This window comes from Lithobates pipiens, unplaced genomic scaffold (assembly GCF_037356315.1).
Source record: "Lithobates pipiens isolate NorthernLeopardFrog02 unplaced genomic scaffold, aLitPip1_a1.2 Scaffold_1, whole genome shotgun sequence".
Taxonomy (NCBI): domain Eukaryota; kingdom Metazoa; phylum Chordata; class Amphibia; order Anura; family Ranidae; genus Lithobates; species Lithobates pipiens.
Window position 1 is genome coordinate 228,663,477 of NW_027507685.1, and position 23,657 is coordinate 228,687,133.

General features: G+C 47.6%; 2 protein-coding genes across 2 annotated transcripts in view; both read left to right on the forward strand.

Annotated features, from left to right (window-relative positions):
- The window catches only part of LOC143984105 (class I histocompatibility antigen, F10 alpha chain-like), a 907,941-nt gene that overhangs the window by 378,866 nt on the left and 505,418 nt on the right, over nucleotides 1–23,657 (forward strand). The gene's annotated exons all lie outside the window — the stretch shown is intronic.
- The window catches only part of LOC143984154 (class I histocompatibility antigen, F10 alpha chain-like), a 148,473-nt gene that overhangs the window by 31,524 nt on the left and 93,292 nt on the right, over nucleotides 1–23,657 (forward strand). Inside the window, exon 2 of the mRNA XM_077484462.1 lies at nucleotides 14,174–14,434. Coding sequence (XP_077340588.1) covers nucleotides 14,174–14,434 — 261 coding nt within the window. The remainder of the gene's footprint in view (nucleotides 1–14,173; nucleotides 14,435–23,657) is intronic.

Sequence of the window (23,657 nt, forward strand, 5' to 3'; positions counted from 1 at the left end):
GGCGCATGCACGCGAGCGCGCTGCGTGTGCACGTCGGTGGTGGCGTATTCCCCGGGAACACTGCTCGTCACCGACGCTGGTAAACAGCCATTGGCCGGCTGTTTACCCACGTGATCGGCTGTGATCCTTTCACAGCCGATCACAAAAATGTAAACAAACCGCGGTAACGGGATGTTACCGGGTTCTCCTCCTCACACACCGATCGTGTGTGAGGAGGAGATTGCGGTAACATCTCGTTACCGCATACAGTGTACACCAATCACACTGATTGCCCCCCCAATAAAGAGGACCTGTCACCACCCCTCATAGTACCTGTCAATCACAGTCCATCAGAGTACCTGTCACAGTCCATCAGAGTATTTGAGTACCTGTCCCAGCCCATCAGAGTACCCGAGTACCTGTCCCAGCCCATCAGAGTACCCGAATACATGTCACGGCCCATCAGAGTACCCGAGTACCTGTCACGGCCCATCAGAGTACCCGAGTACCTGTCACGGCACATCAGGGTACCCGAGTACCTGTCACGGCCCATCAGAGTACCCGAGTACCTGTCCCGGCCCATCTGAGTACCCGAGTACCTGTCCCGGCCCATCTGAGTACCCCAGTACCTGTCCCGGCCCATCTGAGTACCCCAGTACCTGTCCCGGCCCATCTGAGTACCTGAGTACCTGTCCCGGCCCATCAGAGTACCCGAGTACCTGTCCCGGCACATCAGGGTACCCGAGTACCTGTCACGGCACATCAGGGTACCCAAGTACCTGTCACGGCACATCAGGGTACCCAAGTACCTGTCACGGCACATCAGGGTACCCGAGTACCTGTCACGGCCCATCAGGGTACCCGAGTACCTGTCACGGCACATCAGGGTACCCGAGTACCTGTCACGGCCCATCAGGGTACCCGAGTACCTGTCACAGCCCATCTGAGTACCCGAGTACCTGTCACAGTCCATATGAGTACCTGTCACCGCCCTTCAGAGTACCCAAATACCAGTCACCAAACCATCAGAGTACCTGTCACCAGGCCATCAGAGTACCTGAGTACTTGTCACCAGGCCATCAGAGTACCCGAGTACCTGTCACCGTCCATCAGAGTACCCGAGTACCTGTCACAGTCCATTAGAGTACCGAGTACCTGTCACAGTCCATCAGGGTACCCGAGTACCTGTCACAGTCCATTAGAGTACCGAGTACCTGTCACAGTCCATTAGAGTACCGAGTACCTGTCACAGTCCATCAGGGTACCCGAGTACCTGTCACAGTCCATCAGGGTACCCGAGTACCTGTCACAGTCCATCTGAGTGCCCGAGTACCTGTCACAGTCCATCTGAGTACCCGAGTACCTGTCACAGTTCATCTGAGTACCCGAGTACCTGTCACAGTCCATATGAGTACCTGTCACCGCCCTTCAGAGTACCCAAATACCAGTCACCAAACCATCAGAGTACCTGTCACCAGGCCATCAGAGTACCTGAGTACCTGTCACCAGGCCATCAGAGTACTCGAGTACCTGTCACCAGGCTATCAGAGTACTCGAGTACCTGTCACCAGGCAATCAGAGTACCCGAGTACCTGTCACCAAGCTATCAGAGTACCCGAGTACCTGTCACCAGGCCATCAAAGTACCCGAGTACCTGTCACCAGGCCATCAGAGTACCCGAGTACCTGTCTCCAGGCCATCAGAGTACCCGAGTACCTGTCTCCAGGCCATCAGAGTACCCGAGTACCTGTCTCCAGGCCATCAGAGTACCCGAGTACCTGTCACCAGGCCATCAGAGTACCCGAGTACCTGTCCCCAGGCCATCAGAGTACCCGAGTACCTGTCCCCAGGCCATCAGAGTACCCGAGTACCTGTCCCCAGGCCATCAGAGTACCCGAGTACCTGTCCCCAGGCCATCAGAGTACCCGAGTACCTGTCCCCAGGCCATCAGAGTACCCGAGTACCTGTCCCCAGGCCATCAGAGTACCCGAGTACCTGTCCCGGCCCATCTGAGTACCCGAGTACCTGTCCCGGCACATCAGGGTTCCCGAGTACCTGTCCCGGCACATCAGGGTACCCGAGTACCTGTCACGGCACATCAGGGTACCCAAGTACCTGTCACGGCACATCAGGGTACCCGAGTACCTGTCACGGCCTATCAGGGTACCCAAGTACCTGTCACAGTCCATATGAGTACCTGTCACTGCCCTTCAGAGTACCCAAATACCAGTCACCAAACCATCAGAGTACCTGTCACCAGGCCATCAGAGTACCTGAGTACTTGTCACCAGGCCATCAGAGTACCCGAGTACTTGTCACCGTCCATCAGAGTACCCGAGTACCTGTCACAGTCCATCAGAGTACCGAGTACCTGTCACAGTCCATCAGGGTACCCGAGTACCTGTCACAGTCCATCAGGGTACCCGAGTACCTGTCACAGTCCATTAGAGTACCGAGTACCTGTCACAGTCCATCAGGGTACCCGAGTACCTGTCACAGTCCATCTGTGTACCCGAGTACCTGTCACAGTCCATCTGAGTACCCGAGTACCTGTCACAGTTCATCTGAGTACCCGAGTACCTGTCACAGTCCATATGAGTACCTGTCACCGCCCTTCAGAGTACCCAAATGCCAGTCACCAAACCATCAGAGTACCTGTCACCAGGCCATCAGAGTACCTGAGTACCTGTCACCAGGCCATCAGAGTACTCGAGTACCTGTTACCAGGCCATCAGAGTACTCGAGTACCTGTCACCAGGCCATCAGAGTACCCGAGTACCTGTCACCAAGCTATCAGAGTACCCGAGTACCTGTCACCAGGCCATCAAAGTACCCGAGTACCTGTCACCAGGCCATCAGAGTATCCGAGTACCTATCTCCAGGCCATCAGAGTACCCGAGTACCTGTCACCAGGCCATCAGAGTACTCGAGTACCTGTCACCGTCCATCAGAGTACCCGAGTACCTGTCACAGTCCATTAGAGTACCGAGTACCTGTCACAGTCCATCAGGGTACCCGAGTACCTGTCACAGTCCATTAGAGTACCGAGTACCTGTCACAGTCCATTAGAGTACCGAGTACCTGTCACAGTCCATCAGGGTACCCGAGTACCTGTCACAGTCCATCAGGGTACCCGAGTACCTGTCACAGTCCATCAGGGTACCCGAGTACCTGTCACAGTCCATCTGTGTACCCGAGTACCTATCACAGTCCATCTGAGTACCCGAGTACCTGTCACAGTTCATCTGAGTACCCGAGTACCTGTCACAGTCCATATGAGTACCTGTCACCGCCCTTCAGAGTACCCAAATACCAGTCACCAAACCATCAGAGTACCTGTCACCAGGCCATCAGAGTACCTGAGTACCTGTCACCAGGCCATCAGAGTACTCGAGTACCTGTCACCAGGCCAACAGAGTACCCGAGTACCTGTCACCAGGCCATCAGAGTATCCGAGTACCTATCTCCAGGCCATCAGAGTACCCGAGTACCTGTCACCAGGCCATCAGAGTACTCGAGTACCTGTCCCCAGGCCATCAGAGTACCCGAGTACCTGTCCCCAGGCCATCAGAGTACCCGAGTACCTGTTACCAGGCCATCAGAGTACCCGAGTACCTGTCCCCAGGCCATCAGAGTACCCGAGTACCTGTCCCCAGGCCATCAGAGTAACCGAGTACCTGTCCCGGCCCATCTGAGTACCCGAGTACCTGTCCCGGTCCATCAGGGTACCCGAGTACCTGTCACGGCACATCAGGGTACCCGAGTACCTGTCACGGCACATCAGGGTACCCAAGTACCTGTCACGGCACATCAGGGTACCCGAGTACCTGTCACGGCCCATCAGGGTACCCGAGTACCTGTCACGGCACATCAGGGTACCCGAGTACCTGTCACGGCCCATCAGGGTACCCGAGTACCTGTCACAGCCCATCTGAGTACCCGAGTACCTGTCACAGTCCATCTGAGTACCTGAGTACCTGTCACAGTCCATATGAGTACCTGTCACTGCCCTTCAGAGTACCCAAATACCAGTCACCAAACCATCAGAGTACCTGTCACCGTCCATCAGAGTACCCGAGTACCTGTCACCGTCCATCAGAGTACCCGAGTACCTGTCACAGTCCATTAGAGTACCGAGTACCTGTCACAGTCCATCAGGGTACCCGAGTACCTGTCACAGTCCATTAGAGTACCGAGTACCTGTCACAGTCCATTAGAGTACCGAGTACCTGTCACAGTCCATCAGGGTACCCGAGTACCTGTCACAGTCCATCAGGGTACCCGAGTACCTGTCACAGTCCATCTGTGTACCCGAGTACCTGTCACAGTCCATCTGAGTACCCGAGTACCTGTCACAGTTCATCTGAGTACCCGAGTACCTGTCACAGTCCATATGAGTACCTGTCACCGCCCTTCAGAGTACCCAAATACCAGTCACCAAACCATCAGAGTACCTGTCACCAGGCCATCAGAGTACTCGAGTACCTGTCACGAGGCCATCAGAGTACCCGAGTACCTGTCACCAAGCTATCAGAGTACCCGAGTACCTGTCACCAGGCCATCAAAGTACCCGAGTACCTGTCACCAGGCCATCAGAGTATCCGAGTACCTATCTCCAGGCCATCAGAGTACCCGAGTACCTGTCACCAGGCCATCAGAGTACTCGAGTACCTGTCTCCAGGCCATCAGAGTACCCGAGTACCTGTTACCAGGCCATCAGAGTACCCGAGTACCTGTCCCCAGGCCATCAGAGTACCCGAGTACCTGTCCCCAGGCCATCAGAGTACCCAAGTACCTGTCCCCAGGCCATCAGAGTACCCGAGTACCTGTCCCCAGGCCATCAGAGTACCCGAGTACCTGTCACCAGGCCATCAGAGTACCCGAGTACCTGTCTCCAGCCCATCAGAGTACCCGAGTACCTATTTGCAGCCCATGTCTCATAGAATATACGTTGGGGTGTTTGCTTTCCAAAATGGGGTCATTTTGTGGGTAATTTCACTGTCCTGGTGGTCCAGGACCTTCAAAAGTGTGATGGGTAGGAATGAAATGAGATGTGTCATTTATGCTCCTAGAATGCCTGAACGTACTACTTCAATGTTCGGCCTCTCTATGTGGCCAGGCTGTGTAAAAGTCCTACACATGTGGTATCGCCATACTCAGGAGGAGTAGCAGAATGTATTTTGGGGTATAATTTTTGCTATATACATGCTATGTGTTAGAAATATCTTATAAATTGACAATTTTGTGTAAAAAAAAAAATGCGTTTTAATTTTTTTCCACATATTCCAAAAACTTCTGGAAAAAAATGAACCGTTCAAAAGACTCATTATGCCTCACAGATTATACGTTGGGGTGTTTGCTTTCCAAAATGGGGTCATTTTATGGGAAATTCCATTGTCCTGGTACTCCAGGGACTTCAAAAGTGTAATAGGTGGTTGAGAAATGAGATGCCGTCATTTTTGCTCGTAGAACGTCTGAAGGTACTACATCAATGTTGGTGCTCTGTATGTGGCCAGGCTGTGTAAAAACACATGTGGTATCGCCGTACTCGGGATAAGTAGCAGAATGTATTTTGGGGTGTAATTTGTTGTATGCATATGCTGTGTGTGAGAAATAACCTGATAATATGACAATTTAGTAAAAAAAAAATAAAAAAAAAAAAAAAATCTTCATTTTGCAAAGAATTGTGGGAAAAAATGACAACTTAAAAAAACTCGCCATGCTACTTACTTAATACCTTGGAATGTCATTTTTACCAAAGATATGTAGCAGTATAAATTTTAGCCAAAATTTATGAAGAAAAATTACTAATTAGCAAAAATTTATGACAGAAACCAAGAAAAATGCATTTTTTCACAAAATTTAGGTTTTATTTTATTTATAGCACAAAAAATAAAAAACCCACTAGTGATTAAATACCACTAAAAGAAAGCTCTATTTGTGTGGAAAAAAGGACGCAAGTTTCATATGGATACAGTGTTGGATGACTGAGTAATTGTCATTCAAACTGTGAGAGCGCTGAAAGCTGAAAATTGGTCTGGTCAGGAAGGGGGTGTAACTGCACTGTATTGAGGTGGTTAAAAATATAACTAGCCTGTAAAAGTAGAACCAAAAGGTGAATTTATTCATTTCAGAGTAAGCTGTTAAGGGAGTTACAGTGGAAACTTGGTTTACGAGTAACGCGGTTAATAGGAGCTTTGAAAGACTAGCTACTTTTTTTTTTAAATCCTGACTCGGTTTGTGAGTGTTTTCTTGCAAAACGAGCAGGATTAAAGCCAATGGGGTGTGCAGTACCGCATTTGGCAGAGGTGCGGGGCGCAGGTGACACTCGGAACGGTTCGGAGCCGTTCGGAAATACTGGGAATCACTCGGAAATACTCCGTTTCCGAGTGTTTCAGGGCCCTCCCGAGGGTTTCCGAGTTCAGCTGAGCTGTCCATGAGTATTTCCGAGGAGCTCTGACGCCCCCCCCCACCTCTGGACACATGCGGTATTGCATGCAATAGAAGTCAATGCGGAACAAATTATCTTTGTTTCCATTGACTTCTATGGGGAAACTCGCATTGATATGGATCCTGGCATGGATTATGTTCCACTGTATAACCCTCCTCAGTTTTATTTTTCTCATTGTCACCTGTGTTCTATTGGAGAGATGTCCCTTCACTTCCTTCCCTATAGCCAAAACAGAAAGAGGAAATCCCTGCAAAGTGAGGGAATCCCTGTTTGTCACCAGAACTTGTGTCCCCATTGGAAGATTTCCCCTCTATTCCTGTTCTGGTGACAACCTAAAATTTGGGATTTTCTTTAACTTTTGGTGAAAACAATAAACAGGGCAATTTGAGAGGGTGAATCTCTGTAATTGGGACACAGACAGCAATAAAAACCTGACAGGAGTTCTAATCCCTCCCCAACCTATCCAAAACTAAAATGTTTTGCCTTTTGGTAAGGAGAGACATTTTTTGCGATACGGCACTGGTTTGATTTGACTGACAATTTCACGGTCATGCGATGTTGTACCCAAACAAAATTGATATTCCCCCCCCCCCAGAGTATTTTGGTGGTATTTGATCACCTCTGCAGTTTTTATTTTTTGTGCTGTAAACAAAAAACAACAATTTTGAAAAAAAAAATATTTTTAACTTTTTGCTATAATGTCCAAAAAATAAATGAAAAAAAAGGTCTCCCTCAGTTTAGGCCGATATGTATTCTTCTACATATTTTTGGTAAAAAAATAAAAATAAATAAAAAATAAATCGCCCGACGTACAGCTACGAGTATAACTGCGGCGGCTGGTCCTCGAATAGTTAAAGAATATTCAACCCAAACCCTTGTTTCCAGTTTTGGATAGAGGGGGTGAGGATTAGAATGTCTGGCAGGTTCCCCTCACCACATTGTCAGGGGGACTGGAAGATTAGATAATCCCTCTAACTGAGCCCTGAATAGTAAGAAAACCCTGAGAGGGGTTCTAACCCTTATTCGCTTAACATAAACTGTAAACATATACTGTATATTTAGATGTGTGTAAATAATTACATTGATTGTCCATAGAGCTGCACAATTCTGGATAAAATGAGAATCGCCATTATTTTGCTTACAATAAAGATCACAATTCTCTCACGATTCTGAAGAACTTTTTTATTTTAAAGATTTACAACCCCTGAACATTATATTATCTATCAAGATGACAATAAAATAAGACATAATACTCTTTGCTTCAATTAAACAAGATGGCTGAAAAGATAATAATGTATCTGGGAGCACACACAAAGGTGAATATACAACTCCTATAGACCAGATGATAAACACATTTGGTGCCGCTCTTTACATGAATGAAAAAAATAAAGTCCTTGTGTTGGATGAATAAAGTCCTTTGTGTGACCGACTGTCATGAACTGATGATCCTTTCTTAATGCAAAAGCCCCCTGTGACAGTGCGATGTGTCAAAACAAAGAAAGGGAATAATATCCAGCATTCAATTATAAACACTTGTGCCCAAAGTGTTGCACAGAGCTCCTTATCTGTGATATCCCTCCACCATTCTATACACTCACCAGATAGTAAGACATTACAAGCCTTGATCCATCGCCATAGAACCTGGTGACATCATATCCAGAACTGTAGGGGGTTAGGAGGACTTCATGAGGAAACGACAATAGATGGTCTATTAGGCTGATCCCTGAACGTGCATGCTCATGAAATGCATCAGAAGGGACCTACACACTGACATCATTGCCACCACAACCTCGTGGTAGGAGTGGCAGCCATCTATTGCCGGTTTCTCGCAAAGTCCTCTTAACCCACTGCAGTTCTGGATATGATGTCACCAGGTTCTATGGCGATGGCTCAAGGCTTGTAATGTCTTACTATCTGGTGAGTGTATAGAATGGTGGAGGAATATCACAGATAAGGAGCTCTGTGCAACACTTTGGGCACAAGTGTTTATAATTGAATGCTGGATATTATTCCCTTTCTTTGTTTTGACACATCGAACTGTCACAGGGGGCTTTTGCATTAAGAAAGGATCGTCAGTTCACAGCAGTTGGTTACACATAGGACTTTATTTATTTATCTAACACAAGGGCTTTTTTCATTTATGTAAATCACTGCACCAAATTTATCATATGCTTCTCTCCTGTCCTTGAAAATATAATTGGCTGAATCATAGAAATGCTGAATTAAGATTGTGTGAGGGGAGGGGTCGAATCGAGCACTGGGCAGGCTTCAGATCGCAGCGATATGCCACGAGTGTCGGCACCCGTGCACATGCGCGGGAGTGACGTCATCGCGAATCACAGCCCTGGAGCCCCGAGACCCGGAAGTCCGGGATCCATGGCAGCGGTGAAGAGGAAGAGGGAGGACCGCTTCGGGGCATCTTTCTCAGGTAAGTTATTCATAATGAGCTAGTATGCTATGCATACTAGCTCATTATGCCTTTGCCTTACAGGGTGTGCTTTTAAAAAAAAAAAAAATTGTTGCCTTTACTTCCTCTTTAAAGGGGTTGTAAAGACAATTTTTATTTTTATTTTTAAATAACAAACATGTTATACTTACCTCCACTGTGCAGCTCGTTTTGCACAGAGTGACCCCGAACCTGCTGTTCTGGGGTCCCTCTGCAGCTGTCTCAGCTCCTCCCCACAAGAACTAACCACCTTCATGCAAACTCTCTCACATGGTGGTTAGTTCTTGCGGGCGCACTCCCGTAATACGGCCGGCGCCTATAGCTGCTCACTGTATCACTTGGCCCCGGCGCACCTTGTCATTGGATGTGATTGACAGCAGTGCGAGCCAATAGCTGCGCTGCTTTCAATCCATCCACTCTAGCCAATCAACGGCCAGGCTGAGCTGCGAAGAGGACATCGGGGTAGGGTTGCCACCTTTTCTTCAAGCCAAACCCGAACATTTTCATGGCACACGGCAAGGATTGTAAAATACCTTGGGTTACCCAAAAAGAGTAGTAATGAGGTGTGCTACGGTGAACGGTGGATGTGGTCAAATTGCATTAACAGTAGGTGGGGTGGGGGGACTTAAAAGGCCATGGTTAAATAAAACAAAAGCATTAGTGTACCCATAAAATATGATTTGATTAATAAAAGAAATGTCAGTGAAAATAGCCTACCTTAAAAGTGGACACTGTCAGCCAGTAGAGCAGATGATGGTGTCAGTAGGGCAGTGGACAGTGTCACCCGGTGAGAACTGTATATATGGATGGTGTATGTATAGTATATGGAGAGGGGGTGTATGGTGGGGGGAGGGGGGTGTATGTATAGTGTATGGTGGGGGAGGGGGGTGTATGTATAGTGTGTGGTGGGGGGAGGGGGGGTTTATGTATAGTGTATGGTGGGGGGTGTATGTATAGTGTATGGTGGGGGGTGTATGTATAGTGTATGGTGGGGGGTGTATGTATAGTGTATGGTGGGGGGTGTATGTATAGTGTGTGGTGGGGGGAGGGGGGGTGTATGTATAGTGTGTGGTGGGGGGAGGGGGGTGTATGTATAGTGTATGGTGGGGGGAGGGGGGGTGTATGCATAGTGTATGGTGGGGGGTGTATGTATAGTGTATGGTGGGGGGGAGGGGGGTGTATGTATAGTGTATGGTGGGGGGGTGTATGTATAGTGTGTGGTGGGGGAGGGGGGGTGTATGTATAGTGTATGGTGGGGGAGGGGGGTGTATGTATAGTGTGTGGTGGGGGGAGGGGGGTGTATGTATAGTGTGTGGTGGGGGGAGGGGGGTGTATGTATAGTGTGTGGTGGGGGGAGGGGGGTGTATGTATAGTGTGTGGTGGGGGGAGGGGGGTGTATGTATAGTGTGTGGTGGGGGGGGGGTGTATGTATAGTGTATGGTGGGGGGAGGGGGGTGTATGTATAGTGTATGGTGGGGGGAGGGGGGTGTATGGATAGTGTATGGTGGGGGGAGGGGGGTGTATGTATAGTGTGTGGTGGGGGGAGGGGGGGGTGTATGTATAGTGTATGGTGGGTGGAGGGGGGTGTATGTATAGTGTATGGTGGGTGGAGGGAGGTGTATGTATAGTGTATGGTGGGGGGAGGGGGGGTGTATGGTGGGGGGAGGTGTATGTATGGTGGGGGGGGTGTATGGTGGGGGGGAGGTGTATGTATAGTGTATGGTAGGGGAGGGGGGTGTATGGTGGGGGGAGGGGGTGTATGGTGGGGGAGGGGGTGTATGGTGGGGGAGGGGGGTGTATGTATAGTGTATGGTGGGGGGATGGGGGGTGTATGTATAGTGTATGGTGGGGGGGTGTATGTATAGTGTATGGTGGGGGGTGGGGGGTGTATGGTGGGGGGAGGGGGGGTGTATGTATGGTGTAAGGTGAAAAAATGTAAACTTTTACAGCCCCTTTAACCACTTTCAGACCGGACCATTTTGCTGGTAAATGACCAGAGGTCTTTTTACACTTTGGCACTGCGCTGCTTTAACTGGTAATTGCGCGGTCATGCAATGTTGTACCCAAACAAAATTTGCGTCCTTTTCTTCCCACAAATAGAGCTTTCTTTTGATGGTATTTGATTGCCTCTGCGATTTTTATTTTTTGCGATATAAACGTAAAAAGACCGCAAATTTTGAAAAAAAATGATATTTTCTACTTTTTGTTATTAGAAAAATCCAATAAACTCAATTTTAGTCATACATTTAGGCCAAAATGTATTCAGCCACATGTCTTTGGTAAAAAAAAAGTCAATAATTGTATATTTATTGGTTTGCGCAAAAGTTGTCACATCTACAAACTAAGGTACGTTTTCTGGAATTTACGCAGCTTTTAGTTTACGACTGCCTATCTCATTTCTTGAGGTGCTAAAATGGCAGGGCAGTACAAAACCCCCCCAAATGACTCCATTTTGGAAAGTAGACCCCCTAAGGAAATTGATAAGAGGCATGTTGAGCCCATTTTTTTTTTTTTTACACAAAGTTGTCACTAAATGATATATTGCTCACACATGCTATGGGCGTATGTGAAATGACACCCCAAAATATATTCTGCTGCTTCTCCTGAGTACGGGGATACCACATGTGTGGGACTTTTTGGGAGCCTAGCCGCGTACGGGGCCCCGAAAACCAAGCACCGCCTTCAGGCTTTCTAAGGGCGTACGTTTTTGAGTTCACTTCTCACTACCTATTACAGTTTTGAAGGCCATAAAATGCCAAGATGGCACAAAACCCCCACAAATGACCCCATTTTAGAAAGTAGACACCCCAAGCTATTTGCTGAGAGGCATGTTGAGTCCATGGAATATTTTATATTTTGCCACAAGTTGCGGGAAAATTACAAACTTTTTTTTTTTTTTTCACAAAGTTGTCACTAAATGATATATTGCTCACGCATGCCATGGGCATATGTGAAATGACACCCCAAAATAAATTCTGCTGCTTCTCCTGAGTACGGGGATATCACATATGTGGGACTTTTTGGGAGCCTAGCCGCGTACGGGGCCCCGAAAACCAAGCACCGCCTTCAGGCTTTCTAAGGGCGTTACAGTTTTGAAGGCCATAAAATGCCAAGATGGCACAAACCCCCCCCAAATGTCCCCATTTTGGAAAGTAGACACCCCTAAATTTAGGGGTACACTAGTGAGACTAGGTAATAAATGGCGGGTGCCCTGAAACTATAAAAAAATAACTAACCAACCAGCGTCACCTGTAACAGTTATATGGTGATCACTGGTGAAAGGGTTAACTAGGGGGCAATCAGGGGGCTTTATGCGGTAGTATATGGGGGTCCCTGGCGCTATAAAAATTATTAGGCTGGGTTCACACTGGAGCGATGCGGGAACGCCACGAATGCGCGGCGGGTTCCCGCATCGCATGCCTCCCGGCGGCAGTTCACACTGCCCTATGCGAACTGCTGGGAGTGTCAGTGAAATGTTACTGACACCCCCAGATCAGTTCGCATATCGCAGTGCGATCTGCAAACTCGGATCGCATGGTGTGAACACCCATGCGATCCGATTCTGCTGCGGGCCAAAAAAAGGGTCCCGTGCGAATTTGCGGCAGGTGCGGCGGGTGTGGCGGGTGCGGCGAATGGCTGAACTCGAATCGCACAGAGATCGGATGTGATTTGCACTGCAGTGCGGTGCGAATCACATCCGTTCTCATAAACCGCTGCAATGTGAACCCAGCCTTAGTGACACTGGCGACGGGGGGTGATCACGGGGTTAAACCTTTATTGGGGGGGTTAGGGGGGTACCTTAGAACTAAAGGGGGCTAACCCTAACTGCCCTAACAGTTATTAGTCACAAATGACACCCGCCGGGTGATCAGGGGGTTAAACATTTATTAGGTAATAAATGGCGGGTGCCCTGAAACTATAAAAAATAACTAACCAACCAGCGTCACCTGTAACAGTTATATGGTGATCACTGGTGAAAGGGTTAACTAGGGGGCAATCAGGGGGCTTTATGCGGTAGTATATGGGGGTCCCTGGCGCTATAAAAAGCTGCGGCGAACCTAAATACCTACCTGCCTAACTAGCGTCACCTGTGACACTAATACAGCGATCAGAAAAACGATCGCTTATTAGGCTGGGTTCACACTGGAGCGATGCGGGAACGCCACGAATGCGCGGCGGGTTCCCGCATCGCATGCCTCCCGGCGGCAGTTCACACTGCCCTATGCGAACTGCTGGGAGTGTCAGTGAAATGTTACTGACACCCCCAGATCAGTTCGCATATCGCAGTGCGATCTGCAAACTCGGATCGCATGGTGTGAACACCCATGCGATCCGATTCTGCTGCGGGCCAAAAAAAGGGTCCCGTGCGAATTTGCGGCGGGTGTGGCGGGTGCGGCGGGTGCGGCGAATGGCTGAACTCGAATCGCACAGAGATCGGATGTGATTTGCACTGCAGTGCGGTGCGAATCACATTCGTTCTCATAAACCGCTGCAATGTGAACCCAGCCTTAGTGACACTGGCGACGGGGGGTGATCACGGGGTTAAACCTTTATTGGGGGGGTTAGGGGGGTACATTAGAACTAAAGGGGGCTAACTCTAACTGCCCTAACAGTTATTACAGTCACAAATGACACCAATGCAAAAAAAAAAAAAAAAAATGACATTGGTGTCACTGTGACTGGGGGGGCAGGGGTAATTGGGGGGGGTGATCGGGGGGTAAAGGGGGGGTGTGAGTGTGCCTGGCATGTTCTACTGTGTGTGTAGAGTGTTGGTGCAACTCACCGCTCCGCTCTCCTCCGTGTCGGAACGAAAAATACCGACACGGAGGAGAGAATACATCACTTCCTCTCCTGTGTTTACATTACAGGAGAGGAAGTGATGTCACGGGGGATTTCTATTCGTCGGGAGCGATCGCGAGGGGGTGGCCATGAATGAATGGCCGCCCCCTCATCCCGGATCGCTCTCGAAGGAATGCCGACCGCTGCAGGCACCGGGGGGGGGCCCGATCGGGCCCCCCACCCGCGGGCAGGCAGGGACTTATATATACGCCCATATGCCTGCCCGTGCCATTCTGCCGACGTATATCGTCGTGCGGCGGTCGGCAAGTGGTTAAAATTAAATTCTGAGATTTTGGTTGCCAACTCCAATCAATGGAAGATCTCATCGCTGTGTATAGAGATTGTATAATGTTTGTAGTCAGTGACAGATCTGCCTGTGTGTGGGGTCACCCTTATTTCTCAGGATATATTATATGATGTGTGATATATAACCATCTGTGTATCTTTCTCTCTATCAGACAGTCACTCTCTGCGCTATTATCTCACTGGAGTCTCCTCTCCGGGATCCGGACTCCCTGTGTTCTCTATTGTCGGATATGTTGATGATAAGGAGATAACAAATTATAACAGTGACACCCGTCGGTGTCTTCCCAGGACTGAGTGGATGAAGAAACTGGGATCTGATTACTGGGAGAGGGAGACACAAATCAAGCGGGGCGGTGAGCCTGTTTTCAAGCACAATGTACAGACAGCGATGAGTCGATTCAACCAGACTGGAGGTGAGAGAATTTTTACACTCTGATGGATTTGATGATAAATATAAACCAAAGTTCTATTTAATATTATTATGTGCAAAACAAAGTCCCTCTGCACAGTATATATAGAAGGTGAAATGAGTTGAGTACTGGAAGGTCACCATTCCATTATAGTCAGTATGATGTCTGTACGGCACTCACTAATGTCCCTCAATGTATTATACACAGCAATGATCCCACATGGAGTGTTGTGATGTCATCACATGTGCCGTGTGAAGATTGCGGTTATTGGTGGAGATGAGATTCAGGTTTATCATTAATTCACAGCAATTTTCAGGGTTATAATGGGTTCAAAAATTGAAAATTTTTGCCCAAAAACCTTTAAGGCTCCGGGCACAGGGGCTTACAAAAAATGCTGTTTCTATGGGAGTTTTACCTGTAGAAGCAGCTCAGTGTCACCCGATGTTTCCTGCACAGAACCATTACAGGTGTATTTTAACCACTTGCTTACTGGGCACTGAAACCCCCTCCTGCCCAGACCAATTTTTAGCATTCAGCGCTGTCACACTTTGAATGGCAATTGCGCGGTCATGCTACAGTGTACCCAAATTACATTTTTATCTTTTTTTTTTTTCCACACAAATGGAGCTTTTTTTTAGTGGTATTTAATCACCACTTGGGTTTTTTTTTTTTTTTTTTTTTTTTTTTACTAAACAAACAAAAAAAGACAGATTTTTGAAAAAAAAAAAAAAATTCATAGTTTGCTATAAAATTTTTCAAACGTAATTTATCTCCTTCATTGATATTCGCTGATGAAGGTGCACTGATGGGCACAGATAAGGCGACACTGATGGGCACAGATAAGGCGACACTGATGGGCACAGATAAGGCGTTACTGATGGGTGTAACTGATGGGCACTGGTAGGTGGTATTGATAGGCAGCACTGGTGATGAGGCATTGATTGGTGACATTTATAGGTGACACTGTGGGCACTGATAGATGGCACTGGTGGGCACTGGTAAGTGACATTGTGGGCACTGATGGGTGGTACTGTGGGCACTGGTAGGTGGCACAGAAGCCTCTGCAGAGGCTCTCCAGATCGAAACTGCTGTCCTTCTCACAGCCACCGATGATCGGCTTTTTATTTTTTCTCTCCTCACACTAGTGCCACAGTACCAGCATGAGGAGAAAAAATAGCAGATTACCAGCTCTGTTTACATCACATGATCAGCTGTCATTGGTTGACCACTGATCACATGGTAAGGGGTCGGGATCACGGGGGCGAGCAGGCCACACAAGCACAGAAGGATGTCTATGGACGCCCTCCTGGCAAATTAGTTCCACGCTGTAGCCATCTTTCAGCTATAGTGCAGACGGGAGGTGGTTAACCGGTTCCTGTATAAATAAGTCGTCAGAATGGCATGGCTGGGCAAAGTAACGTACCCATACGTTGCTTTGAATTTCCTACCGTGCCCGCATGGGCCTGTCGCGAGCTCCGTGAACGTGCCCGTGGGTCCCGCGGACTCAATCGCTGCGGGGATACCTGCAATCATGTCACGGAGCTCAAGAACAGAACCGATGTAAACAACATCTCCCTGTTCTGACAGCACACTGATTGTCTGCTCCTTGTCATCGGGAGCAGCGATCAGTGTGACATCACACACAGCCCATCCCCCAGACAGAAACACACCCCTAGGAACACTTAACCCCTCCCCGCCCCCTAGTGGTTAACCCCTTTACTGCCAGTGGCATTTTTACAGTAATCAATGCAATTTTATAGCATCGATCAATGTATTAATGCCAATGATCCCAAAAATGTGTCAAAATTGTCTGATGTGTCTGCCATAATAAAAATCTCTGATCACCGCCATTACTAGTAAAAAAAAAAAAAATATATTAATAAAAATGCCATAAAACTATCCCCTATTTTTTAAACACTATAACTTTTCCACAAACCAATCAATCGCTTTTTGTGTTTTTTTGGTTTTTTTTTACCAAAAATACGTAGAAGAATACGTATAGGCCTAAACAGAGGGAAAAAAAAATGTTTTATACTTTTTTGGGGGATATTTATTATAGCAAAAAGTAAAAAAGAATTCATTTTTTTTCAAAATTGTCGCTTTTTTTGTTTATAGCACAAAAAATAAAAAACCGCAGAGGTGATCAAATACCACCAAAAGAAAGCTCTATTTGTGAGGGAAAAAAGGACGTCAATTTTGTTTGGGTGCCACTTCGCTCAACCGCGCAATTGTGTTAAAGCGACGCAGTGCCGAATCGCAAAAAACGCTCTGGTCGGGAAGGGGGTAAATCCTTCCGGGGCTGAAGTGGTTAAGCTCAACGTTTAAAGGCAGGAAAAACCCTTCTGGTTTGCGTTTCTGATTGGAGCTTTCTGGCAGAAAAAAAATGCAAAACTCTGAAACTCATCTAAGCTTTGTACAAAAAATGATCTATATGGATGTTTTTTTTCTGCCAAGGGACCTGGCTTTTTTTAAGCCCAGTGTGCAATGGAGCCTGAGACTCACTGCCAGAAATGAGGAACATCCCATAATGATCAACTGAAACCAATAATCTGAAGGAATGGATAATCTGGCCCCCTCACTATAAAATGGTCGGATCACAGCAGCCATATTGTCAGTGTGTGTTGTTAGGGGGAAGTGACAATTCTGTATAAGGACAGATTCATCAATAATGTACATATGTCTACATATGCAGTTACTACATTTCATTTTGTTGATGGGTTTAGATGGTTTAAGCGGAATTTCATTTTAAATGGTGACTGCATGTACACAGAGCAACACACATCCCCTAAGCCTGTTTGATATGTATAGGATACAGATAATATGGCAGCATACCTCCTCACTTTAGCACTTGAGAAACTGTATGATAGAATACAGATCTCCCTATGAATAGTGATGGATGTGATCCGGGATAACAGGTCCTGTTCTAGTAAAACCCGTCAGTTGCACAGGACAGTTATTACATAAACAGATCCCAGCAGACAGGAATCCCAGTACAAAACATATTACAGCGCACACATTCAAGAATGACATTTCCTGCAAGGCTAGTTAAAAACACCTGAACATATTCAAAAAATACAGGGAATCCCAGTGACAGCAGACATTTCCTTCATATCAGTGATAGGAGAACAGCAGATCTCCAGCTGCAGTAGAACTACAAGTCCCAGCAGGCATTGCCATCTCCCTGGTGACTTTCTTCCCTCATTGAGTGTGGGGCAGGGATGGGATTTGTAGTTTCCCAGCAGTTGGAGCTGTGCTGTGTGGAGGATCCTGTCACTGTACAGAGGTAAGTGGCCAGTGCTGTGTGGAGGATCCTGTCACTGTACAGAGGTAAGTGGCCAGGAGATGAGCATTACTCCGACTCCATGACTTGTGACATCATAAGATCAGACTGAGAATGAGGGATGACAGATATAGAAGATATCGGGGTTAGAGGTCAACTGATATGGGTTTTTCACTGGCCGATGCCGATATTTAGAAATCACGGCGACGATGGCCGATATATGATGCCGATTTTTTTGGGCCGGTATGTTAGGCCGATTTTTTTTTTTCATTTCATAAAATCTAACAGACACCTTTCCCACTGAGGTGTTTTTCAGGCGCTTTTGGGCTAAAAATAGCACCTGTAAAGTGCCTGCAAAACGGCTCCGCTGCAGTCTGTGTCAAAGTCCAAGTGCTTTCACATGGAGGCGATGCGCTGGCAGGATGTTAAAAAAAGTCCTGCAAGCAGCACGTTTGGAGTGGTGTATGCCGCTCCTCCACCACTTCCGCCTATTGAAGTGAATGGGTACCACTGCCGAAGCGCAGGCAATGCGATTTGGCAGCAGCGCTTCACAGGCGCATTTAACCTCTTCCCGGGTTATAAGTGCCCCACTAGCAGCCGAATAACGCCGCTAAAATGATGGTAAAGCGCCGCTAAATCTATCAGCGTTTTTACCGTCAACACCTGCCCGCTTCAGTGTGAAAGCAGCCTTAAGTAATCAGTGATACAGCAAATTTCTTACATTTAAACATTTATTAAACAAAACAAACCTCCAATCCGTTCACTTGTATGTATAATTTAGATATAAAATTTAAAAAAACTATATATTAAATACACAAAAACAGGTAATCAAAACTTTTGGATGAAAAAATTGGGCTAACTTTACTGTTTTCATTTTTATTTTTTTAATCATTAGTGTCTTTTTTTAAAAAAAATTCTTTTGAAAGACCTCTACGCAAATGCTGTGTGACAGAAAATATTATAACAACTGCTATTTTATTCCCTAGGGTCTCTGCTAAAAAAAAATATATAATTTTTGGGGCTTCTGAGTGATTTTCTAGCAGAAAATACTGGATTCTTACTTGTAAGCAACAAGTGTCAGAAAAGATTTAATCTTTAAATGGTTAAACTGAGAATTCCTACACACAGAGTTGAGTTCATTCAGAAGTATTGTATCTCATTGTATACATTGTATCTCTTTAGATACATTGTATCTCTTTAGAGTCAGTTCACACAGGGCCAACGCCACTTTTGGAGGCAACTTGGACATGACTTGGGGCGACTTACAACATGACTTTAGGTCGCCCCAGGCCAGGCCAATCAGAGAATGAGCTCTCAAAGTGGAACTCCACGCCAAGTTATTTTTTAAAAAAATGGCGTGGATTCCCCCTCCGGGAGCATACCAGGCCCTTGGGTCTGGTATGGATTTTAAGGGGAACCCCACTGGACAGTACCAGGCCGTGTGCCCTCAACATGGGGGGATTAGTGCTTTGGGGAAGGGGGGCGCCCTGCGGGCCCCCGCCACCCCAAAACACCTTGTCCCCATGTTGATGAGGACAAGGGCCTCTTCTCGACAATCCTGGCCATTGGTTGTCGGGGTCTGCAGGCGGGGGACTTATCGGAATCTGGGAGCCCCCTGCACCCCCCCCACCCTATGTGAATGAGTAAGGGGTACATCGTACCCCTACCTATTCACCTGGGGAAAAAGTGTAAAAAAAAAAACACTACACAGGTTTTAAAAGTAATTTATTAATCTGCCCCCGGAGCGTCGGGGGTCTTCTTCTGACTTCTCCCGGTGTCCGGCCTCTTCTCCCACTCTCTGGCGTCTTCTCCCGGGCTCCTCCGCTGTCTTCTTGGAGCTCTTTTACTAGCGGAGGAGCCCGGTCTCCTCCGTCCTCTGTCCTTCTTCTCTCTTCTCTCCCCTTTTCTTCTTTCTTCTTCCGATGTTGACACGGCGCTGTCTTCCTCTGTACTGGCTTGTGCGACGTGCGCAGCGACTTATATAGGTATGGGGCGTGGTCACCGGGTGATGCCACATGGTGACCCCGCCCCATACCTATAAAAGTCACCGCGCACGTCGCACAAGCCAGTACAGCAGAAGACAGCGCCGTGTCAACATCGAAAGAAGAAGGAAGGACAGAGGAGACCGGGCTCCTCCGCTAGTAAAAGAGCTCCAAGAAGACAGCGGAGTAGCCCGGGAGAAGACGCCGGAGAGCGGGAGAAGAGGCCGGACACCGAGAGAAGTCGGAAGAAGACCCCCGACGACCCCGGAGCAGATTAATAAATTACTTTTAATACCTATGTAGTGGTTTTTTTTTTTGACACTTTTTCCCCAGGTGAATGGGTAGGAGTACGACGTTCCCCTTACTCATTCACATAGTGTGGAGTGGGCCGGAATCTGGGGGCCCCCTTATTAAAGGGGCACCCGGATTCCAATAAGCCCCCACCCACAGACCCCGACAACCAATGGCCAAGGTTGTCGGGAAGAGGCCCTTGTCCTCATCAACATGGGGACAAGGTGCTTTGGGATGGGGGGGCTGCAAATAAATGACATTTTATGATGCACAATTTTTCTTTTTGTTCGCCCTCAAAGTCCCGCTGCACCGGGGGGTACTTGTGTCTCTTTTTAGGGTCCTTATACCCTTGTTAATGACCTTGGAAATTGCCTGCAGAATATCAGTGTTGCCTGTCCACAAATGACCCCACACCTGAGCTGCAGCCACTATGGGGTAGACCTCGAACAAGGCAGACGCCTGAGAACCCAGGAATTGCCCGACACTCGTCCTGCCAGCCATTGTGTGCCAAAAATAGCTGCATAGCCTCTAGTGGCTGCAGCATCAGTGATGACCTGGAAAGACACCGAAACAGCAGAAATAAACATGGAAATGCTGTTCCAATGCTGAAGGAATTCATCCCACATGCGTAGGTCAGACAAGGATGCTGCGTCTAACTTGACCCTAGAATCGGAGACAGGGGCTGAGGGTAATAACGCCAGTAACCGGGGAATGATCCTCAAGTTTAACATGCCCAATAGTGACTGCAAATCTTTCCTGGAAATGGCTTGAGAAACTGTAAAACCATGGATTCGATCCCTGATCCTTGCCAACTTATCTGCTGGCAGACTTGCCTGCATGGACCAAGAATCTAACACAATTCCCAAAAAGGTCAGAGTGGTAGCTGGGCCTTCCATTTTCTTACTTGACGATGGCACATCAAGAGCAGAAAACAGTCAGTGGGTGCGCGGCTCGAACTTTCGATCAGGAGGAAATCATCCAAATAGTGGATAACTTCCTGACAGAGTTCCCTATACATGAGAATCCAAGTACTTTGGCAAAGACATCAAAAAGCCAAGGGCTGCTTTTGGACCCAAAAGTGAGCTTAGTTGTGAAATAGTACACCCCCCTCCACTTAATGCCATTCCACTGCCAGAGAGAAGGTAAAATAGGGAGAAGCTTGAAAGCATCTGAAATGCCTGATTTAAACATCCAAGCATTCCTACCTATGCAGATGATACTCTGGATTGCTTGGTCCACAGATGCATATTTATGTGAAAACTCTGCATGTGCCCAGTCTGAATTCCTTAATCCCATCAGAGAACAATGAGGGGCTGACAAATTGTAAATTCAATTAAGTTTATTAGAACATTTCCCCTTAACCAAGCCAAGGGGGTTGACCCTCCAATTATAAAAAGGCAGTGTGGAAAAGGCCCAATGATGAAGCTTGGACTGGAGTAGCAAGTCCACCACCTCCGGGTCTGCTATTGCTGACAACAGATTTCTACACTCAAGCAATCCCTGAGGTAATGTAATGAAACCTGTGTGAAAACCACGAGTGAACCCTTCCACCAAATATTGACAAAACATGGGGGAGGATGGGAAGCCAGACAGGCCTTTAAGAGATATTGATGCGGCTTAGTCATGAGGGTTTCACCTGCTTCAGTGAACAGGCAGATTTGGTGTGTGCCCTATAGCAGCTGGCACAGACATGTAGGAGGCAGCACTGGCTGTAATTTCACAAACCATGATTAAAATTACAAATCTGTGACCTGCCTAGAAACTGAATTGGGCAGCCAAGTTTGTCAAAGGCAATCAAATGAGCTGGGGTTGGTAACAGACTTGATGGCACCTTGGAGGTACCTGGAACCGCAGGGGTCCCATGATCGGGCACCAGTAGGTGGTATGTGTTGAAGACTGACATGTGGCACAGGAGACCTCAACCTGGCAAAATGGAGACAAAAAAGCTCAGTATCCACGTTGTTCCAGTCAGTCATCATTTGGTGCTGGGCAAAAATGGCTGCCGCCTTAGCAGAGAAAGAACGATGATACTCTTAGAAGGCTGATCCCCTGTATTTTTGCCCCAACTCCACTACAGCATAAAGGTAGAGATCAAGCTCCTCCCTCCTTTGGGGACTATCCGAGCAAATAACATCCCTAAAAATGCTAAAATCTAGAACAAAGTCTGGAATGGAGAGTTTGCGATTAAGCCTATGGTCCCTGGTCTTGACTACCACCGAGACCTCACCACAAGTATATGACTTATTGTCAGCAATGTTGTGAGACGCTATCAACAGGGAAGCTCAATTGACATCTTTGGCATCCAAAATGTCCTTTTTGATATTAGCCGGGATGAAATGGGCCGGAGTAACCGACAACGAGCTGGTGGTTTTACCTGCGACTAACGGACCGATCAAGGGTGATACAGAGACTGCTGGCATGCTGGGGACGACAGGTGCCTCCAGAGCTGGGCATGGAGGGCTCTCTAAGACCTCCACCCTTGCCCTGGTAACTCTTGAAAGGATGTTGCCAATAAACTTAGAGTGGATTTGTGTGAGGAACGACCCGACTGAACAAAGGGTGACTTGCTCAGGAACGGAACCTGATGTACTAGGGAACAAGAGTCTAAAAAGTTCCGCTTTGCTCGCTGACGCTGGGTAAGAGATACCCCTGCTCTGTAATTCAGCCATCAATCTGGGAATGGTCCAGGGCCTCAGGGAGGGTGTACTGCCGTGTTCAGAGCCTCAGAGACAGAGGGATGGATGCAAAATCCTCGATGTCTGTCGCCTGAGACATGACTTAATTGACATAAGGGGATAGTGAATTCGTAAATGTAACCATCCGGACTGAAATCGTGTCAGCTTGTGACATTAAAATGATGAGCGAGTGATTAACACATGAAAATGATACCCCCTTTTTTTATATATTTTGTGTGTGTGTGTGTATATATGTGTGTGTGTGTGTGTGTGTGTGTGTGTGTGTATATATATATATATATATATATATATATATATATATATATATATATATATATATTAGAGCTGCCACGATGAGTCGACGTGCGTGCAGGGCGTCGATGCATCACACTGCTCCATGTCTCCCGCTCTCATCCATGCTGCCGCCCCCTCTCTTGCCCCCCTCTCTTCTCCCCCTCCGTGCATCTGTCCCCCTCTCTTCTCTCCCCCTCTGTGCATCTGTCCCCCTCTCTCTTCTCTGTGTCCTCCTCCGTGCATCTGTCCCCCTCTCTCTTCTCTGTGTCCCCCTCTGTGCATCTGTCCCCCCTCTCTCTTCTCTGTGTCCCCCTCTGTGCTGCCACCCCCCTCGGTATCTCAGGATGGAGAGCGGAGGTAGGAGCCGGTAAGTGACCACTGACTCTGGCCATTCACATAAATGAAACATTGTAACCACCTGTGATTACGATATTTCAGTTAATGAATGGTGAGAAGCCACTCCTTCTCTCCATTCATTATCAGTGCAGCAGAGGCTGCAGAGAAAGGGGCTGGGGAATCCCTTTCCCTGTCTCAAATGGGAGATGTCAGAGGTCTGTTACAGTGGTTGTAAACCCTTACAACACACTTTGACCTACAGGTAAGCCTAGATTAAGGGTCCTTTCACACGGGGCGGATCAGTTCTGATCCGCCCCGTGGATGTCCGTTTGCTCAGCGGGGATCACTCCGCCGATCCCCGCTGAGCA